The sequence below is a fragment of the Gymnoscopelus microlampas genome (genome assembly GCF_963454915.1).
Source record: "Gymnoscopelus microlampas genome assembly, chromosome: 14".
Taxonomy (NCBI): Eukaryota; Metazoa; Chordata; class Actinopteri; order Myctophiformes; family Myctophidae; genus Gymnoscopelus; species Gymnoscopelus microlampas.
The window spans coordinates 19798892-19820035 of NC_139951.1; the positions used below are offsets into that span (position 1 = coordinate 19798892).

The following is a 21144-nucleotide window of genomic DNA, read 5'->3' on the forward strand; positions in this document are numbered from 1 at the left end:
AATTATTTTTTTTTGGGGGGGGGGGTCTCAAGCTGAAAGACTTTCGGAACCACTGCTTTATAGAGGCCAGATGGCTTATTTATGTTGTTCAACTTAATAGCTTAATTAAAACGGCTATGACGGAAAATAAGGTTGGATTAGTTCTCAGCATAAGCCATTTTCAGGGTAAATCCAATCACAGTGACTCACTAGAGGTAGAGACATATTCTGTACAGGTGGGCTGAATGGCTGATTGACTGACTTTTAAAGTCTGATAGGTAATCAGCTTGATTAATGACAGGAGTTAATGCTGCAGCAAAATGTCTCACCCTGTGGCTATCTGCTTCCATCCAACAACAAACCACTCCACAATACACTCATGTGTACAGAAACATAACTTTATACAATCAGAATAAACAGCAGTTGCTTGTCCATTTATTTTCTGTACAGCACAGGGTGTTTCCACAACAATGCGGGCTGCAAAGACCATTTGCATACATTTGATAATGATTCAATAACATTAATATACCATGTACTTTTTGGGGGGATATGAAGGGTGCATGGTCTCATCACATAACCACGTCACATATCCACTGACTACCAGAGGAAAGATATGTCTTATTAATCCTCTTCCACTGGCTCTATTGTTATGTATAACGATACACTTGCAATGTTAAGAGTAGGTCTATTTATATTATTTAATCAAGTGTTTGTAGTATTGTCTTTGTTATAATATGTATGGGCATTTGTAAGTTCCATAAAAAAACTAAAACGTGCTTTTTTTGTAGTGCTTCTTGTCATCTCATGTTCACAATATCCTGAGTTTCCTCGTTATCATCTCATCTCATCTGCATTTGGCAATGCTGCACCATCAAAATCATTTGTCTCTAAATATAACTACAAACTCCACTGAAGCCATCAATTAAACAAACTCAAAATGGTGTACATGCTTGATGGAAGGTTTCATCCATCACCTGGGTTTTTTTTAGTGTACCTTCCTCCAATGATAGTATTTCCTTTGCTGACACAAATTTTATGAGTTTAAAAAATAAATAAGTGTACATGTATATAATTCCAGTGGCAATTCTTCCAGCTTTAGGCGGAGCAGTGTTGCCTAATTCTCCACCTGGAAAACAGTCAAATTCATGACCTGTCTGGTGTCACTGTCAGTGTTGTCAATTGCAAAGAAACCATGCAAATGTCCATAGTAGAAACAACAATACCATGCCCACCTGCTGGTTACCTACATCTCATCAGTGAAAAAGCGAGGCAGAGACAGACAGATGAACAAACTAATCGAGTGGGGATCTAAACATTGAGGGCAAAAAAGAAAAGAGAAAAAAAGAATATGTATTCTTTGGAAAATGGTCGGAAATAATGTAAAGTATACACAATTTGAACATGCAGAGCACATTATCAGACCTACATTTACCATTCAAACTTATTGTTTATGTCCATGAAAATGTAATAAATGTAAATATGAAATAAATAAATAAATACTGTACCCGTTCCCAGTACAGTACCAGTGACAACATGACACACGTGATGCCTTGTTTATCCCCCAGGATTGGTTAAAGAAGAGGAGGGCTTGTTTTTGTTAGTTCAACAAGACAGGCGCGCCGACAGCGTTTGCAAGCATCGTTGCCATGTCTGCTTATTGTTAGCGACTTTGTGCTTGTTTTTCTGTACAGTCGCTTGTAAATATTAAAATATATAGATGTGGGTTGCGTTTTTTTGGCCTTGTTTCTAAAGTGTAATTGTTTATTTGGGCTTGTTCCAATTTTGTAATATTTTTTTAAACCAGTGGTTCTCAAATATGTTCATGTCATGGACCCCCCAAATTAATATGTACTTGTCCCTCCCTAATACCCATCTGAAAATGTTTTGTGCCAGGGAGCGCTGTACCAGATTGGCAGATCGGTAGATCGGCTATTTTCAAATAGCCTACTGTACAGGTTTGTTTGAAGTGCTTCTTTTTGTCTTGTTTTCATAGACCAGGTTGCTTGTTTCTTTCACAAACTCTGGCAACACTGTTTGCAAGCCGTGGTGGACATTTATCCTGTGAAGCAAAACGAGCCCTCCCTCCTCATCTCAGCCAATCACAGGTCAAGGCGGGATGGTGGGCGTATAAAATCCGGAAACGTTTGTTGTTACTGTTTCATGCTTATTTTTAACTCTATGGTTTCATGTCAAATACTACTCATAGAGTTATAATATATCTACTACTGCTAAAAACAAACACACTGGCCACCAAATGGATCTGGATGAAGACTACACTCCTCGTTATCTGCTTAGAGGGATCCTGGACACTGAGCCTAACAGATCTCCTGTTGCACGAAGGTAATGTCACAGCAACTTAACTGTCCGATTATGTCCATTTGTTTTCAAATAACTACTACCGACCGTTACCGTCATGGATGGCCAATCTGATCCCATGTTAGTGGGGGTTTTGTGCCATAAAAATATTCCTCACATTTGTTAAAACTGTTTTAAGTTGATGTTGCTATATTTACGAATCCCCGTTTCTTGAGAACGTACGACCCACTGGTGGAAAAAGTACTAAAAATGGTACTGTTTTGTAATCAAAATCTACAAAGTAACTAGTAACTAGTTTTCAAATAATTGTAGTGGAGTAAAAGTACAGAAAATTGGAAATACTCCAGTAAAGTAAAAATACCTCACCATGTACAGTACTTGAGTAAATGTAATTTGTAGCCCTGAAACAATAATATTGGTTTCTTCACACAGAAGTAGCACACTACTTCTTGGCTTACTGTCAATTGATGTACACGTTCAAATATGACAATTTTTCTGCAGCACTTCTGCTGAAGCACAGCGCTCCCCCAGAAGTACACGGCAAAGCGCCAAGTTGAGGAGTGATGCCGGTGGTGCCCAAAGCTCCAGCAGCAGTACACGGCAAAGTGCCAGGTTGAGGAGTGATGCCGGTGCCCCTACCCCGCAGGAGGCCCTGAGACGCAGCCTGAAACGGAAGCTCCGTGAGGTCAGGAAGAAGCATAGTTTGTTTAAATACTCTATCTCACCCTCGTACTGTACATCTAAGCCCCTATGAATTGCTCTATATGGACATCAGTACGATTTTGGGGGATTTGGGATTCTTTTTGTAATGGCAAAAATAGCAGATCTACAAGCTCACAAGGTGTCTCGATGCAATGCGTTGTGAGCTTGTAGGTCGGCTATTTTGGCTTGTTGTACAACAAAGTATAAAATGGGCCAGTGTTGGGTGGTTAATCGATTTAGTTGATTATACAAAATCAATAGTTATGTACAAAATAAAACATAAGAACGTGCTTCTCGATTATTTGATTAATTGAAAAATGTATGGATAGAATAATGTTCATCAATCTATGATTTCTCTAGAGCTCAGCCAGGGTATCGCTGCCTGTCGGCAACAGAAGGACCACCTCAACTGTGACAAGGAAGTCGAGCAGGATTTCAGCTCTGCAAGATGATGTCACTCCAAGGCACATCCTCAAGAACATTTTGCAGACGGGTGAACATGACATTTTCTCATTGCTTGCATCAGATTTAGATTAGTCGTTTTCTCAGTTCCTAACCCTTGCATCTTTGTTATGTCATTCAGAGCCCGAGGTGTCCCTCCTGTTCCAGGAGAAAGATGTGGGGAAGGAGCCAGTGCCTCCTCGACCTACCTCCAGCATGGGCAGCAGCCGTCCTAGGTAGGCTGTGTGTGTCAACAATGACATGCTTGATATGTTGTTGGGGAACATAAAATAATAAGTGCATGTGCATGTTTCTCTGACTGGCGTTCCATTTCTCTCAGCAAATCTTAACAGACTGTCTTGATATTCCCATTGGTTCATTTATGCTTGTGTTTCAGTACTAGGCTGTCGGATTTGGAATTTTCCAGTGTGACTTTGGCCGCCGCAGACCAGTCAGAGAGGAGACTGAAAAGAAAGAGATCACCTCGTATCTTAGATGTAACTGCATTTGAGAAACGACTCAATCAAGGTGATGGTAAGGTTAAAACTTGCCAATGAATTGTGTGCTTTGCTTTCATTCCCCCATGGCTGGCTATTAAGAGATGGTAGTCTTGTTACAATTTAGGCATTTAACAGATGCTTTTATCCAGAGCGACTTACAAGTGCGAGATTGGAATAGGCATGAACTCCAGTCAATAGACATCATTAGGTAAATAGTCACATAAGTAGAGTGCATAGAGACTCTACCAGACTCTACTTGTATAGAGAAAGCAGGTAAACGATGAACCTAGCACCTGTCTAAACGACATGCTGTCAAAATATTTAATACAATTGACCAATATCTGAATAGTAAACTAGCATCTGTCAAACAAACAGTTCGAGTCGATGCAGTAGTCAAAACTCAATTGTAACAGATGGAGCAGGTCTTAGATTGAAATATTTTTTTTATTGTAAAAAATGCATACACATTAACATATTTGTACATGTCAAAAAAATAAAAAACTCAAGCTTATTTCCATTGTTGTTCATCCGCTGTCGCCTCACCGAGGTATCTGTTGAGAGAACCCCCAGACTTTCCTTTCCCCGGCCAGATTGGCTAACAGAGGGATCCTGATGTGGTCCTTGAGTGCAAAATATGTGTGTAAATCGAGTGCCACGTGTTGGGGCAATCTTAAGTCTTGACACAAGTTTACTCTTACCCGTGTTTCACTCTTGCTGTTGCTGCTATGACCTGAATTTCCAAGGCTATGTGCCTCTGGGAACATTTTGCAGACCAGTGAACTTGGTCTTTTCCCGTATTTCTTGCGACTTGATTGATTGACCGTTTGCGTGTGTTTCCCTAACCCTTGCCTCTCTGGTTATGTCCTTCAGAGGCCAAGGTGTCCCTAGAGGAAGTGGCGAGGAAGGAGCCAGTGATGCCTGCAGCTAGCTCAAGCATAAGTCCTAGGTAGGCTGTCAACCATGCCATACTCCAAGTCATTGGGAATTGGACTGGGAATATTAATAATGCTGTATATCAATATTGTGATATGGGGGCTAGATATTGTCTGGGATTTGGGAGGCTGCATTAGTCTTGTTCTTTTACCCACAGTTACTGTGTAAGCATTACTGATGATTATCAAAAATCTCATTGTGTTCATATTTTGTGACAATATTGATATCAAGACAAAATAAGATTTTATATATTAATGTTACAGGGGTACATATACGTACAATACATATTTCCTTCAAGAACTCTCATCCATACTTAAAATATTCTCTAACCGGTTCATTTATTTGCTTGTTTCAGTTCTGCTTCTGGGCTGTCGGAGCTGGATTTATCCACTGTTAGTACAGACCAGTCAGTGAGAGGACTGCGCAGAAAAAGACCACCTCGCATCTTAAATGTGACTGCCTTTGAGAAAAGGCTCAATCAAGGTGGGTGTAAAGGTTAACCCACCACTGATGTGCTTTCATTCCACTATGGCTGGCTATTAAGAGATATTGTACGTTACCAGTACCTCTCCTATGTTTCTCTCTTCCTGCTGTTGCTGCTACAGTATGACTGTATTTGAATTAAGGTTACTTGTATAATTGGGTCAAATAAAACTTGAATAATATTAAATATATTTATTATGTTTTCATTAGAAAAACCTAGTTGATCCCGGGGGAATTCAGGTGGCATACTGCAGCAGCAAGGAATAAGGAATATGCGCTTGAGGTATTAAAACTAGGTGTATGAGCCATGTGTTGGTTCTAATTTGATGACGTCACCGCAGGGCTTGGTCAAGGCCAAGGTTGCCAGGGTTACAGGGTATTTAACCCTGTCCCTAATCCAGCACAGGTGTTGCCAGTGGCAGAGTCAAACTGCTTTTTATTACTCTCCGCCAGGAGAGTATTGTTATCACTGCGTTTTCACTTTCTAAACATGACACACCGATTGGTCAAGCCTCACGTGACACGTGAAATACTGTGATCTGATTGGCTAGTGACGCCACCGGGCCTATATATACATGGCATCACTCTGACAGTGTCTCCGCCACTGTCAGAGTGAGGTAAGACGGGAACCATGAAATGGCTGCATGGCTGATACATAATTGGCAGATAGGACAGATAGGACATTTATATAGACAGGAGGGATATGACATAGGACACTTATACAGACAGGAGGGATAGGACACTCACACAGACAGAACGGAAGAGGACACTTACCCAGACAGGTTGGATACTTACATATACAAGAGGGATAGCGACCTATAAATACATGTGTCACTGTGATAAGCCAGATTCCAATACCGAAAATCCGGCCACTAGCTCACTCCCAGACCTTCGAACCGGAAGTAGTCAAGTAGTCGCGGTCCAATTGTTCCTATCTGTCTTATTGGACAGATAGGACAGATAGGACACTTATATAGACAGGAGGGATATGACACTTACATAGACAGGACGGATAGGACAGGAGGGATAGGACACTTACACAGAATGAACGGAAGAGGACACTTACCCAGACAGGATGGATAGGACACTTACATATACAAGAGGGATAGCGACCTTCGCGACCTTCGAACCAACACAAGTCTTCTGGCGGAGAGTTGTGCTCCGAGGAGCACTTTTTCTAGTTTATTTATGTATTGTATGCTGAAGTGACAGATTGGCTACAGAAAAACATTTTGTTTATGAACTCAACGGACACTTGTGGACATCAGTTTGTATGGAGCACACGTCAGAAGCACACGTCAGAACTCCCTCGGCAACCAGTATAGGACTTTAGACACTACACTTAATAGTACCTCAAGTATAGGACTTGGGTGCTACACTAGGGCTTGGTGTTCTCAGAAAGTTCCTACCACAGAACCGCACAGATGCTTTGGGTTCAAACATGACTAGTAGTATTAATGAACATTTTTCGTGTGCTTTTTTGACCCGGTGTTTCTGTTTGCAGAGATTGATGATAGACCAGAAAGAGAGTCTTCATCCGCTTCTTCAGCCTCTACCACTTTGTCAGGGTAATTGGATATATATAACCTCTTTCCCTCATCATAATCTTCCTGCAGTTAAAAGCTTCACTCGGATCCAATATACGTATGACTTTATATTCACATAATTCCTCTGAGTGCCCTCATTTCAAAAATTCTGTTGTAATAAGTAAGATTATTGAGTTGCATACTGTTAGGTCACAATTATTACACAATCACCTAATCGCAATTAATTGAGATGATCGCAAATATTTTGCATAACTGTCATATTCGATCCATGACGAAAAAATGTCATACATTTTCAAAAAATTGAAATGGCAGATCTACAAGCTTGGCTAGTTCTGATAACTGAAAGTTATTATATCAGTCATTACTTTGTATATTTAAGTTGTCATATCGGCATATTTAAGTCATATCTGCCCAGTGTAATTCTTTTTTACGAAGCCTAAAAGCCAAAGAGATGATTATGTAATTGTTTTTTATATTTTCCATTGTCAAAAACGCAGTTAATCGCAATTATTGTTGACCATTAATCATCCAGTACAATTTCATGATCGTGATTGCTTTACATGTTGTCTAATTTCTTCTGCAGTGTAACATTAAGCTTGAAAACCCCACACATGGATGCTCGCACAGAGAAAAAGGCTCTTCAAAGGAAGGCACCTCACCACCGTCAATTCACCGTGGAGGCGTTTGAAGAAGGTTTAGATAAAATGCTGAGTGTTGGTAAGTGGCCTAGTTAAGGAATTAATTTGCTCAAATGTTATGTGTGTAGATCAGATGTTCCTCAGAGCACCATATGCTTTTAATTTGAGCATATGAGTAATAGCCTACATGGTGAGGAAGATCATGGCTTGAAACGTAGTATTATTCATTTGTACTGCCACATTACCAGGCTAGACGAAGGGAGACTGCCATGTTATGGATTGGCAGGAATGAATGTCACACAAAAACGTGTGTGTGTGTACACCCACACATGATGTACAGCAGAAATCCTGAGAGATTTACATGAGAGTACGAAGGTACATACATGAAATGATGACCTTGTTGTTTGGACGTGCTGAAGGTTGATTGAAATGAACATGATATACAGCAAAGAGCCTGGTGTTGTATTAAAACCCGGGCCTGCTGGAAGGAATATAGCCTGTTATGTGGTATGCACTCTTACTATGTGAGCTACAGGGCATCCCTTTTTTTTATGGTGTGGCTCTGTAGAAGGCAGAGCCTTTTAGAAGGTCTGTGTGTTGTCCGCTAATCTTGCAAACCTCTGGACCAATCACTAGCAAATATCTTGTACACGCTCGTTGCCAGTAGACCAAGGAAGAACGTCTTCAACTTGTTGGACTGGAAATCAATGGCCATTGTATCGGGCTGAAACCCTGCCCAAATATGCAGTTGTTTGTAACAGATTTGGCCACATGAAGCCATGTCGTTATAGTAGCCTGGGTGCCAGCCTGCTTCGCTACGTTCGGTGGATTTTTGAGAAGCGGAGAGAGAAAAAAAGTCCGCCGAACGCAGCGAAGCAGGCTGGCACCCAGGCTATCGTTATAGAGCACCAAGGTCTGACTTATGTCATTTATGCATGCCACCTGGGTCATGTTTCCCCCCCCCCCCATTCTGAATTCCCTGTGTTTAATATTGCGTCGTATAAGAAATGTGTTCCAAAAATAAACAAATGAACAAGGCAGTTTGACTCATATGGGTATGAATCAACTGATGAGAAAACACTTAACTTTACCGCCGCCAAATTAATAACCTTTTCGCCAGAAACGGACTGTATCGAATGTGAGTGAATGACTATCGTAAACCATACAGAGCCACCTCCTTGACAATAGCGCCGGGACAATTAGTTTTTTTTTGGACTATTCTTATGAGCTGATTCTAAGATGACCTTCTCCATAGAGAAATGTCTTCCGTGACCCAGGGGATGAACGAGTGACGCCAGGACTTCGGTACTCTATTAGACCCGTGAATTTTAATACCACCACTAAATCTGCTTTCCTCTTTATGTTCACTTTCTCAGATGGGGCAACTGGCGGAGTGAGTCTGGCTGCATGCTCTGAGGACTTTACCCTGAATCTGAGTGATGCTGGACCTGAATGCACCACTGACCTCTTCAACCACGCCACCGCCCTCTACGCCCAGCCATCTGTCATGGGGACCCCCTTTCCCATCACTGCCACACAGGACAAATGCACGGTCCTGGCATCGCAAATACAGAGAGATGCTGGGGATGAGGCGGAGGAAGAGATGAGCCAAGACGAGCAAATGGAAGTGGAGTGCAGCAAGTTGATGAGAAAACAATCCGCCTCTTATCCTCCAGCCAAAGGGGAAGAGGAAGTCCCTGTGGAATCTCAACCTGAGGAAGAGGATGCTGCAGCTCCGTCTCAGTCAGACGAAGCGGAGTCTCAGACTGAAGATGAAGCAGTGGGAGCGCAGTCTGAAGAAGAGAAACCAGTTGAGTCTCACACGGGAGAAGAGGCCGAGTCCCAGCCAGAAGAAGAAGAGGCCAAGTCTCAACCAGAAGAGGAGGCCGAGTCCCAGCCAGAAGAGGAGGCCGAGTCCCAACCAGAAGAAGAGGAGGCCGAGTCCCAACCAGAAGAAGACTCAGCAGTGTCCCAAATGGATGAAGAGGCCCATGAATCCCAAACGCATGAGGTGGCCCCTGAGTCATTAGAAGAAGAATCCCCTGAAGAGTCCCAAACAGATGATGAGGAACCAGAGGCCCCTGAGCCCCAAACAGATGATGAGGAACCAGAGGCCCCTGAGCCCCAAACAGATGATGAGGAACCCGAGGCTCCTGAGTTCCAAACAGATGATGAGTCCCAACCAGAAGAGGCCGAGTCCCAACCAGAAGAAGATGCCGCCGTGTCCCAAACACATGAAGATGCCCATGAGTCCCAATTAGAAGAGGCCCCTGAGGTGGAACCTGAGTCCCAAACAGACGAGGAGGAACCCGAGTCCCAACCAGAAGACCAAATGGAAGAAGAGGCAGTTCCTGAATCTCAGTCAGAAGAGGAGGATAATGGGAAGCCAGACGCTACAATCGAGGGAACACCAAGGAAGCTGTCGCATGTTGCAGAGAAGATCAGCCATAGGGCCTTTCGCTCTGAAGGTGGTGGACATGTGCCTGTTGCAGTGGATGGCGGAAGGGACTACAGGAGTATGGGGGCAGTACCCAAGGCCACAGAGGCTGGTGAGCATGTAAAAAAAGGTTTCTCTCTCGCATTATGGATACGTGATGCCACTGTATGTCATTTGTTAGTTTTATTAATTTGTAGTAAATTAGTGGCTTGACGCGCACTGCCCACCTAAAACACCTAAAATTCGAACAAATCACACAGACAGTCCTGTGTGATTTGTTCTAAGGCATGCAAGGCAACTTAAGCTTTGATATATCATGTAAAAGGATACATTTCTTCACGTGTAGAGTGGACTGGTAACGCATCTGCAGATGAAGGTCCGAGTGAGAGGCACAGTGGTCCCCCCCTGACAGGCCATGTCAGTGGTACTTCTGCACAGATTGCTGAGGATCCTGCAGACCAGGAAGAGTGGGAGGATGAAGACAATGATGAGGCTGCAGGTCTTTTTGTGTTTTTTTTTTTTACGGTTTTGTGTGTAGGAATATTATTTGAATATAATGGAATGTTATTTCATTTGTTTTGTTTTCTAATGACCTTTAGATCTCTCCATGAAGACCCCTGCATTCATTCGAGCCATAAGGAAGGGTGTGGTCACTAATCCACAGTCCTCACCTGTGCTTAAAAACATTCAACCCAGGCAAGTTAAACTCACTGTTGCAGCAGAACATGCATGTCATTGTCATTAATCACATACGTTAAAGCTGCATTGTGTGAGCGTTTTGATAGTCACAAGGCTTGAAAGTATGTGGTGTATGAAGAACATACTCATGCTTTCCACTGCAAGACAACTCGAAATTACTGCCAGTTGCAATGATCTGGATTATCTTTTTTTTTATTTTATTAACAAATTGCTATATGCTTTAAAATATCCAACTTTTTCATTGACATGATGGTGTAGCTTTAATATGATAATGCAGCGTTATGTGTGCTTAAGTGACATAAGTGATATGTTGATTATTTAAATGTACTTTGTTCCTCTAGTGCTGAAGATGCAGCTTCAGTTAAACCAAAGAAGAGTACTGGGAAGCTTAAAAACATTAAACCCAGGCAAGTTAAACTCACTGTTGCAGCAGAACATGCATGTCGTTGTCATTAATCACATGCGTTAAAGCTGCATTGTGTGAGCGTTTTTATAGTCACAAGGCTTGAAAGTATGTGGTGTATGAAGAACATACCCATGCTTTCCACTGCAAGACAACTCGAAATTACTACCAGTTGCAATGATCTGGATTTTTTTTTTTTTTTTTTTACAAATTGCTATATGCTTTTAAATATCCAACTTTTTCATTGACATGATGGTGTAGCTTTAATATGATAATGCAGCGTTATGTGTGCTTAAGTGACATAAGTGATATGTTGATTATTTAAATGTACTTTGTTCCTCCAGTGCTGAAGATGCAGCTTCAGTTAAACCAAAGAAGCGTACTGGGAAGACGGCTGGACAAAAGAAAAAGGAGCCCCCCTCCATTTTCACCAAGAGTTACTGCATGGGCAACTTCAAACACTTTGCGAAGACCAAGGTTTCTCCGGATGTGTACCCCGTCCTTAAAGAAACGTAAGCAACTATACTTATACAAGTCTTAGAGCTAGACTAATGCATGCACTTTGCAGCTTATTTAGTATAATTTGGTAAGACTAGAAATGAATACAAGTCGGTCCTTAAAGTGTCAGAATACAAACTTGTGAAATGAATGAATGTGACCAGCAGCATCATTTTCGCTAAAGTAGATTAACGGGAGACAATGGATTTTGCCAGGTCATATGTCAGTGGCTTCAGATTGGTTCAAACTAGATTGGTTAAGTTAGAAGTGATGAAAGAATTGTACTATATATTTGGCAGCTAGTTGGCTCATTTTTCTTGCGGTTGTCAAGGTATGGTAACCATAAAAAGCCCATGGCACAGTGTAGGAGGGTTCCAAACTGGAAATTGCAGGTGTTCAAATGTTCCGTTTTCCCTATTGGTTTAATAGAATGGAGAAGTTCTTTGACCGGATGGTGGAAGACTTGGAGACCTATGCCAATCATGCCAAGAGGAAAACCATTGAAGTGGAAGATGTTATCCTTCTGCTGAAAAGGTGTGCATGTTTTGAGTGTGTACCATATTAAGGGAAGTACCAATGCGAGGCCTGAATATTTACTGCGTTTTCATTTAGACAAATCTCTACAGACGAATATGTGCCAGCACTTCATGAGTTTTCTTCCCCTATTTAAATTATTTTGTCAATGTGTCTTTGCTCTCTCCAGACAGGGGCATGTGACCGACAAGGTGCCAGTGGAAGTCCTCATAGAAAGGTATCTGGACATGAGTGCTCGTAAACAACTGATCCCTTGTGCCTCAAGTGGGAATGTTGTCTTCCCCAAGAGTCTTCCCTAAGATGGGGGGAAAACTGGTCATCACATGTTCATCAACATCCTGAGTTTCATCATTATCATCATCTCAACTGGGTTTGACAATGTTGCTCCATCGGCATCTTTTGTCTCCAAATATAACTACAAACTCCACTGAAACAATATGGTGTACGGGCTTCATGGAAGGTAACATCACCTGGTCATTTTTCAGTGCGGTCATTTTCCTCGTTGGCTTTCCCGCCTGTGTCGCAGTAAATTTGGGAGCAATTTAAGAGACACTGTTAGTAAACCGTTCTTTGACTGTTCTTATTGTTGTGGGGATTTTTTCCCTCTGGTTTTAAAGCTCTATTTTCTGATGGTACTAATTGCCATAGCGGTGGTTCTCAAACTTTTCTTCTCTTTTAAATGTATTTCTAGGACCCCCATAACTTTAGAACCACCTCAAGCAATCCTGAGGGTCCCATAGACCCCACTTTAAGAACCACTGCTATAGTGTTCAGTAACGGGGGTCTCCCCATCTTTCCAGCCCAAGCTTGAATTTTATATTGTTCCAATTTTGTCTATTTAATTGTTTATCTTAGTATTCTGTATGCGTTATAATTTTGTCCATTTATTGTTTATCTTAGCTCAGCTCTGCGCTTTGTCAAGCAGACATTTGTGTATTTGTATGTTTGTAGCCCATTGAAAATAAAGGCCTTTTACTTGTTAAACCTACCCTCAGTGCCTGGACCTGGATGTTTTTAATACCCTTTGGTCATTTTTCCTTTCTCCTGAATATTACTCCCTTGCATGAGCATCGGTGGTTTGAGGGATACCGGTAGTGCTCCTTTTTCATGAAGTTATGTTCTCTGCTAAATTCACGAGCCCTATCTGGGAACCCATCGAAACTGTCTTGATAGATTACTTGATAGATTATAGATTATTTGAAGCCTATCAGACAGATATTGGGGGTGTTTAATGTTATTAGGACTTGAGTTTGAAAAGTATAGTTGATGTAGATACTCAAGCATTTTTGACTGACTTGTTGTAACCCATTTAGACCTGAGGCCGATTCTAAAAACAGCTTCTATAACCTAAGTTTTCTGAAAACGTTCAAATTCTTACTAAAAAAAGAAGACATTATGTTATATGTATAGCAACAGCTAATGAGACACAGAGGTGGCTCCCGGATTGAAAGGTATAACAACGTATGGGTTACAACAGGTCTAAATGGGGTGTTACTTAATAGAGCAACATTTAAAACAACAGCATGAACCAAGTGCTGTACACTCAGTAAACAAATACAATGCTAAGCCTAAAACAATGACGGGGGTTTGAGGAGGTTTGAGATGCCCTATGGTTGGAAGATCATTCCACAGTTCTGATGAAATATAAGTACTAAATATAACGTATGACCTGCATGGTCCCAGAACATCCACCAGATGGCATTAACTCTTGGTTTTAAACTTCTGACAGCAACTGTATCTACGATGTAGTTTACTGCCCGTACATCCTCTTGCAGACATACTTTGGAGTGCAACAATATAAATCACTGCCCTTCTGTTTAGAGGGAAACGTTCCTGAGACTCTTTTGTGTGAGATATAATCAGAAAATGGATAAAGAACACTAGACGTAACTAGTAGTCTAGTACTAGTGGGGTGGCCTTGAAGGTTGAGTTAATCAAGCTAATCAAAAGAGGAGCTGTGGTCATAATACAGCACTGATTGAGAAATGATTTGAAAGCTTTATAGACATAATTGTTTTAATGTATTTTTAAAGTGTTAAATTGGTCTATATAAGTGTTTGTTCAGTAATGGGAGTCCAGCTCTTTGGTAAACAGAAAACACATTTTCAGGCCAGGATACCAATTTCATCCAATCAGCTGAATCAGGAGAGAAGATCCAGGATAAACAAGTGAATTTGGAAGCGAGGACAAAGAAATGCAGACAAAATGATAAATGGGTACTGATTGACTGAAGATTTGCAACCCACCACCTGAAAATGTATTTTCTGTTTATGTGAGATGTGGAGACTGGAGAGTACCCGTTACTGAACAAACACTATAGACCCCTTAACAGACGACGTCACACTTATAAGAACCAGTATGCGCGCGCAGGCCGGCACCAAATGAAACCCATTGTCAGGTCTCGCTAGGACGCGCCTCACTAGCCAACACACAAGAGGAGGTTGAATGAACTGAAACCAGCGCACCCCGAAACAATGTTGGGAATTGATTGCATGAAACAATCACTTGTGCGGTAGTCTCAATATTGGTAAACAAATAATTGGTCTATAGCAATGATTATCAGAAAGACCTATCAGAATATGGTGCTTTAACCTTTTTAACAAAAACGTTTTGTTTTCAACAAATAATATCATCCTATCTTTAACAGAAATAAAAAACAAAACAAATAAAAGTTCTGCTGGATTAAAATTGCTATCGTTTTGGTCATCTGAAACCAAGAAATACTCCATTTAATAGTTCTATTTTATGCTGTTTAGTGAAAGATTACAGACAGACATAAACTAGAAAAAAATAATTTGCCTTTAAAAGGCTCAGTCTGAATTTTGAACTCAGAAGCTCTGCTCTGCAAGGCAGGTATCTTACCACTGTACCACAGTGGTCCATACTCTATTTAGATTTATTGCATGCTCTTCAGTTAAATATTAGAGTCAGGCACAGAAAAAAAGCATCCTTTTTTTCAACCAAGAGACTTCTCAGTTTGAGTTTTGAACTCACAATGTCAGCTCTGCAAGGGATGTAAATATTATGCATTTAATTGTACAGATTTGTTTTATGGATTTAAAACTGCTTACTTAACATCATTAAATAAGCATCATAAACTTTTGATATAAAGTTTAAGCGCCAAAGGGGGTAACCGGTTACACCATTTGACATTTCAATGTAAAATCAAATTTTACAGGCTTTATCGTGGACACCTAAACACACACACACACACACACACACACACACACAGTGTGTGTGTGTGTGTGTGTGTGTGTGTGTGTGTGTGTGTGTGTGTGTGTGTTTTATTTAATTTATTTTACATTTTACTCTCATGTCCAGGCCCCCACTTTGAAAACCAGTGTATCTAGGCACATGTGGTGTCTACAATAATTCCATATAAAATCATTTCAGATGTTTTTGCTGTTTCTCTTTTAACCCACAGTAGCCACGGCTGGTCACAATGTATCATATCAAATTAGCTACAAAACATTTAGTTTTTGCTATACATACTGTACACTTACAATGTTTGTCTCAACAATAGAAGAAGTCAACATGGAAGTGAAACACCCAGTGAAGTGTTATTATACATCCCACAGTCCATGAAACATAAAAATATTCACATGAAAAGGTACAAAAGATACATTTTCTTAAAATGTACATTACAGACATTTCTTCTAGATGCCTTCAGCATATCCTAGACCTTTCATTTCTCACGTTTCTCATAGATGATCTCACAAAATTACCATGATATGGAATCATGTTAAAAGTTAATCCACCATATGCGCTGTGTGTGATGCATCACTTGCCAAAAAAAAACACATTTTCTGTTGAAAATCTGTTATTTTCAGCAAGACACAGTCATATAACAAATATTGATTTAGGCTTAGCTCTGAAATACTTCTGTAGTCTTCCACCACTCCCTGAATCACATATACCTACATTGTTACATAAATATTTAAATGTTATGCTTTCAGGATCGAACCTGAGACTTCTGAGTTAAGGGATGGTCCTTTTAAGCACTACACCCACTTTTACCACTACTAGAGTTTCATAGTGTGTAGAGCCAGTGGCGCTCTTAGCTATGTTTCTTTCACCCGTTTCAATTGAAACGGGCCCCACCGTCAGTGGGCCCCCACACTCCACACCCCTCGGGTAATGTGGGGGGCCCCACATTAGCTCTTGAAACGGAGATCCTTAAGGCTGCCCCCCTGTGTGGAGCTTCATCTATCTAGAGGGAGACCAACTCCCATTAATTATGACCTGTACTGCCTGGGTTGCTAGTCCATGCAAAGGTGCATTATGTTATGTAAGTAGAAGAGACCTGAAAGCGTCCATTTGCAAACTCTCAGGGTTAAATGAACACCTGGGAATTTACTGTGGACCTTGTCTGACAGATGCAGTAAGAAAACAACCTTCTGTTCTGTTTGTAGGACCACCTACAATATCCAATTAATTGATAACAGTTGCATTTCTGAACAGTACATAACTAGATTCTATAATGTGACAGACAGACACAGGTCAATGATTCAAATCAAAAACATCACACCCTTGAAAGTAAATGAATATCTCTTTGACATGCATGTACCTGTATGTAAGTATGTACGGTTTCATTACAAAATGCAATGTTATTACCACAGTATGTTATTTAAAACACATATGGTCCCATCCTAAAAAATGCATTTGGTAGGTGTCTTAAAATAGCGAATAACTTTCAATGTTTTTGCTGTTATGTCAGCAATCCTTTTGTAACAGTAGTTGTCACTTTTGTTCAAATGTTGGCTACATCATTTTAGAATGAAACTCTCCATATATGAAAACAGATACAAATTCTGCATGCCACAGAGACTTCATAGAGAATGAGGGTTGCGGGGGTGGGGTGTGGGTGAGGGGTAAGGGGATTGCACACATTTCAACAAATGTCTGAGCCCTCCCACCCGTACACAGGCACACTCAACTCATTGTTTAAAGAACCGCTGAGAAATCATCCATCTTCTTCAGGATGAGCCGGCGACATTCATTAACCCAGAGAGCCAATGTCTTTCAGTGTTCAAACTCAGTAGTACCATAATTCTACATAAACTGTACTGCAACTTGACATTGTGAAGAATGTCAGAAGCCATATGGTGGGGGCAAAATATTTTTTATCTATTGATCATCTTAAAAAAGGAGTAACTCTTGAGTATTCAGAGACCCCACATTCCCATTTACTGTAGATGAATTGCATGTCTCCCCTTTTCAAAGCTGCGACAATATCTATGGTTGGGATGGTTAGTCAGTAGACTACTGACCTTCCAACAAGTCCACAGGGGGTGGGACAAAGGCTCCATTGACTGGTTTGGCACAGCCCGCCCTTTGCCGCTGCAAACACACAAGTTAACGTGGAAAAAACATTCTTCAAAAATGCAGTTGATTATTAACTAGGAGGCCAGTGGGTTCTCGCTAGGAGGAATTTGAACCATGCATTGATTATCGAAACTGAGGAGAGCTGCAGATCTCTCCTTAGAAATTACATTCATCTCCAGTGTTGTAGTGCATGGCTCAATTTGTCTATAAAACCAAATCATCTCACATTAAAGTACTTTTTTCCCAACATACAGGGTCAAAGATATCCCTCTTCTATGGGGCATATTCACCAACAGCTTGCAGGACTGTCTGGCACATTAAAGGCACAAAACACAAGATGCATTGTAATGACACCAGCTTTGGGTCCTTAGGCCTTAGGCTAGTGCATAATACTATATTGCACACACATTTAAAAAATAATGCATATGACAATACCAGTTGTGTTGTCAATTTGAATATTCCAAATTCTAAAATATCTTTTTGTCTTAAATTATTAGTCTTTGCAACATAATACAATGTTTTGCATCTTTAAAATATCACGCTTAAACCTGCTACTGTGGATGCTAGCTGCAGCCAAAACCATTAATGTTCACATATATCAGTGTGATACAATGACTTCGTTTTCCACATACAGGACGTCTTTCTTTCGGGATGTAGCCTATGTGTAATGGCCAGATGGGAACCATGGTCTTTTCTAGCCACAACAAAATGTCTTTGACTGTACCAAAGATCAGGTCTGGGAGCAACTGACCCGAATACTAAATATCACCATCAATGCCTATTATGGCTCACATTTGTCCCCCCCAAAAAAGCATTAATTAGTATATATTTTTCCCGTCCAAATCGGCAGACAAGCCGGACCTTCTGTGTGTCAACACAAAGTGGGATTCAAAACGAAGTTTACAAAAAAGTGATTCACATATAGTAAAAACAACCATAAACATATAAGCATGTATAAAAGAAAATAAACATAAAAAAATAACTGAGTTCATAAACACAGTCCAGTGTTGGATTCTCCCTGTTTGTCAAAATGACGAGAAAATAAAATAAAAAAGTTGTTTTGCCTGCTCGTACCTTGAGTTGAGAGTATTTGAGAAAAGACTTCCATTGCTTATAAAGTACTAGTCCTTGTAGAAGCTGTGTCCACTTTCTTTTTGGCACTCAGGTCACATAATTTATATAGATACAACACAGCTTCAATAGAAGACAAGCAGGAAAACAAACAATGGCATGTAAATAACTTACCAGCTGAATTAGTGCTACACTGTACTGGGTGGTGGTGTTTCAACTCTGTGATTTGGTGACACCCTCAGTTGTCTCTAACCAGGGTTTCTCTCGACAGTGGCCCTCAATTCAATTATACACATACACGCACGCACACACACACACACACACACACACACACACACACACACACACACACACACACACACACACACACACACACACACACACACACACACACACACACACACACACACACACACACACACACACACACACACACACACACACACACACTCTCTTTGGCACACATCACTGTCATCCACAGTCATTTCCACGCCCACCTCCCCTCTGTTTGTTCTCACACACGTGTTCATCTCCCTTTGTTCCTGGCTCATCCTTTCCCTGTGGTGGCGCCCAATTGGTATGAATTCAGCTCCTCCGCATGGCACCTCCAGTCCTTCCCCTCATGTATGTCCGCTCCAGGTGTCTGCTAGTCCGAGGTACTCTGGATTCTCTGCAGTGGGGGTCACAAATCCATTCACCTGCCTGGGAGGAGCTCCGTCCCTACCCATACCCCCGGACCCTGCCTGGGCCTTAGCCACTAGGTCCAGGTAGTATGGGTTGTCAAAGGCTGGAGACACAGGGCCACCAGAGGTCATGGGGACCAAGTACTGAGGGTTCTCCACACTGTGTCCAGAGCTCAGGCCATTAGGCAGGCGTCGATCAGACTTAGCCCCTTTGCGAGGCAGAGTGCTGGGCCGCTCCGCTATCGCCGGCCTGAGGTCCTGAATCTCCTGGTTAACGTATTCTGACCGGGAGGAACGAAGCAGAGTTAAAGGAAGGGAACCACACAATGAATGAACGATATAAATGATATTGAATCTTATCTGGCAATGACTACACTTCTAAATCAGCATTTGCAGTCTTATTAGTTTGACATGTTTCATAGTCTGCAGTTTGAAACAGCAGTTTGTGTTGTGAGCTTGAAGATTCTTGAAAAATAGTGGAATTGAGAATGGTTAAGTCTGTCTTTTTCTGAGGGTTTTCTATGACAAAGTATTAAAAAGAGGATCCATTGGAACACATGTGTTTTTTTCCATATCCTGAAAAGTAACTGTTTTGGACATACAAGGTTTAGACCCAATAGCAACGTGTTTTCAAGATCCTAAATGACATGGTTTCCAAGTACTTTCTCAGTTGCCTGTCCAGAGTGAGGGATGCTAATGGTTAGTCCACCAGGGGGAGTTCCTATGATCTTGATCCCCCCGGGTTTAAGACACGCAGGTTTTATTATGTAGCCACTACTCAATGCTCTGCCAGCAGATCTGATATCCCTGAATTCACTATTAAAGTTAATCTTAAATCATGGCTTCAATTAAATACCAGTTGGACTTCGATAAATACGTTTTAAACTGTTTATATTAGTACTTATTTTTGTGTTTTCACACTGTTCGTAATATTTGTCGTGTGTTTAATGTTTTAAAATGGGCCACAATGGAAACAAGCTTTGGCTTTCTTTTTTATCTATTTTTGCGCTTTTAATGGTGATACTGTGTACTCTTAACTGTTGCCAATAAAATATTCTATTCACTCATTCTAGTCACTGTGGGAGACTAATCAAAACATGTCGCTGTCCAAATATTTGTGGAGCTCACTGTACACAGTATCCCTGAGTGTAGAATCAGAATTTCATAACCATCGCAAGCTTTATTACAGGAAGTTCACCATGGTGACTGTATGTACAAATAATGTGTACATACAGTACCACGCGGTGTCAGTCGCGATCTCACCTGGCAAAGCGTGACTGTGATTATACCCGTGACTCCGTCTAGGTAAAGAGTGATGAAGGTAATGAGGATGAGGATGGTGATGGTGATGGATGGGCGGGCCATCTGTTTCCAGATCCCCCTGGCTGTCATAGCGTCCTGGGCTGGCTGGGAGTATTGAAGGGTCATCTAGGAAGACAGAGTCAGACTGGCCCCCAGTGGAGGGGCTGCGAGCCAGCGAGGGGTACTGAGGGCTCCAGGGGCCGTTGGAGCTACCGGCCCCTACTGGAAAGGTGGGGTACTGGCTGCGCAGAGTGCTTAGGGAAGAGTACATGCTCCTTGGTCCGCCAACAAGGGATGTCTCAGCTTCCAGGCAGTGATCCGTACTCTGTAGGGGAAAGAGGTTAGGAGAAATTAAGAGAGAGTGTAGGGGAAAGAGGTTAGGAGAAATTAAGAGAGAGAGTGTAGGGGGAAAAGGTTAGGAGAAATTAAGAGAGAGTGTAGGGGAAAGAGGTTAGGAGATATTAAGAGAGAGTAAGGCAAGTTCTAAGAAACTCCTTAAAAAACATGTGATCAATAACCCTAATGTTAATTAACTGACCTTGACGTACAGTAATTTGATGGGTTGTCATGTTTTTTTTACTTGACTTTTAATTACTTTACTTTTTTTTTAGTAAGACTGATACATGTTGTTATTATATTATATGTGATATGTA

The 21144-nt window shown here is 41.2% G+C and overlaps 2 protein-coding genes across 3 annotated transcripts in view; one reads left to right on the top strand and one right to left on the bottom strand.

Annotated features, from left to right (window-relative positions):
* Positions 1-2148: 2148 nt before the first annotated feature.
* Positions 2149-12668, top strand: cenpt (centromere protein T). 2 transcript variants are annotated; one of them, XM_084078463.1, is made up of 16 exons: positions 2149-2319; positions 2797-2980; positions 3358-3490; positions 3581-3674; positions 3836-3972; positions 4809-4884; positions 5227-5354; positions 6859-6922; positions 7485-7618; positions 8916-10088; positions 10323-10475; positions 10576-10672; positions 11017-11082; positions 11423-11590; positions 12006-12110; positions 12280-12668. In XM_084078463.1, the coding sequence occupies exons 1-16, from the start codon at positions 2234-2236 to the stop codon at positions 12407-12409; spliced, it is 2928 nt and encodes a 975-aa protein (XP_083934589.1). In that variant the 5' UTR covers positions 2149-2233; the 3' UTR covers positions 12410-12668. The 2 variants fall into 2 exon arrangements, with proteins under 2 accessions (XP_083934589.1, XP_083934590.1); XM_084078464.1 differs by having other exon boundaries at positions 3836-3966.
* A 2828-nt stretch (positions 12669-15496) lies between these two features.
* Positions 15497-21144, bottom strand: part of erbb2 (erb-b2 receptor tyrosine kinase 2) — a 46758-nt gene continuing 41110 nt past the window's right edge. The window contains exons 26-27 of the mRNA XM_084079113.1: positions 20453-20816; positions 15497-19470 (exon numbers count right to left, since the gene is read on the bottom strand). Coding sequence (XP_083935239.1) covers positions 19127-19470; positions 20453-20816 — 708 coding nt within the window. The 3' untranslated portion in view covers positions 15497-19126. The remainder of the gene's footprint in view (positions 19471-20452; positions 20817-21144) is intronic.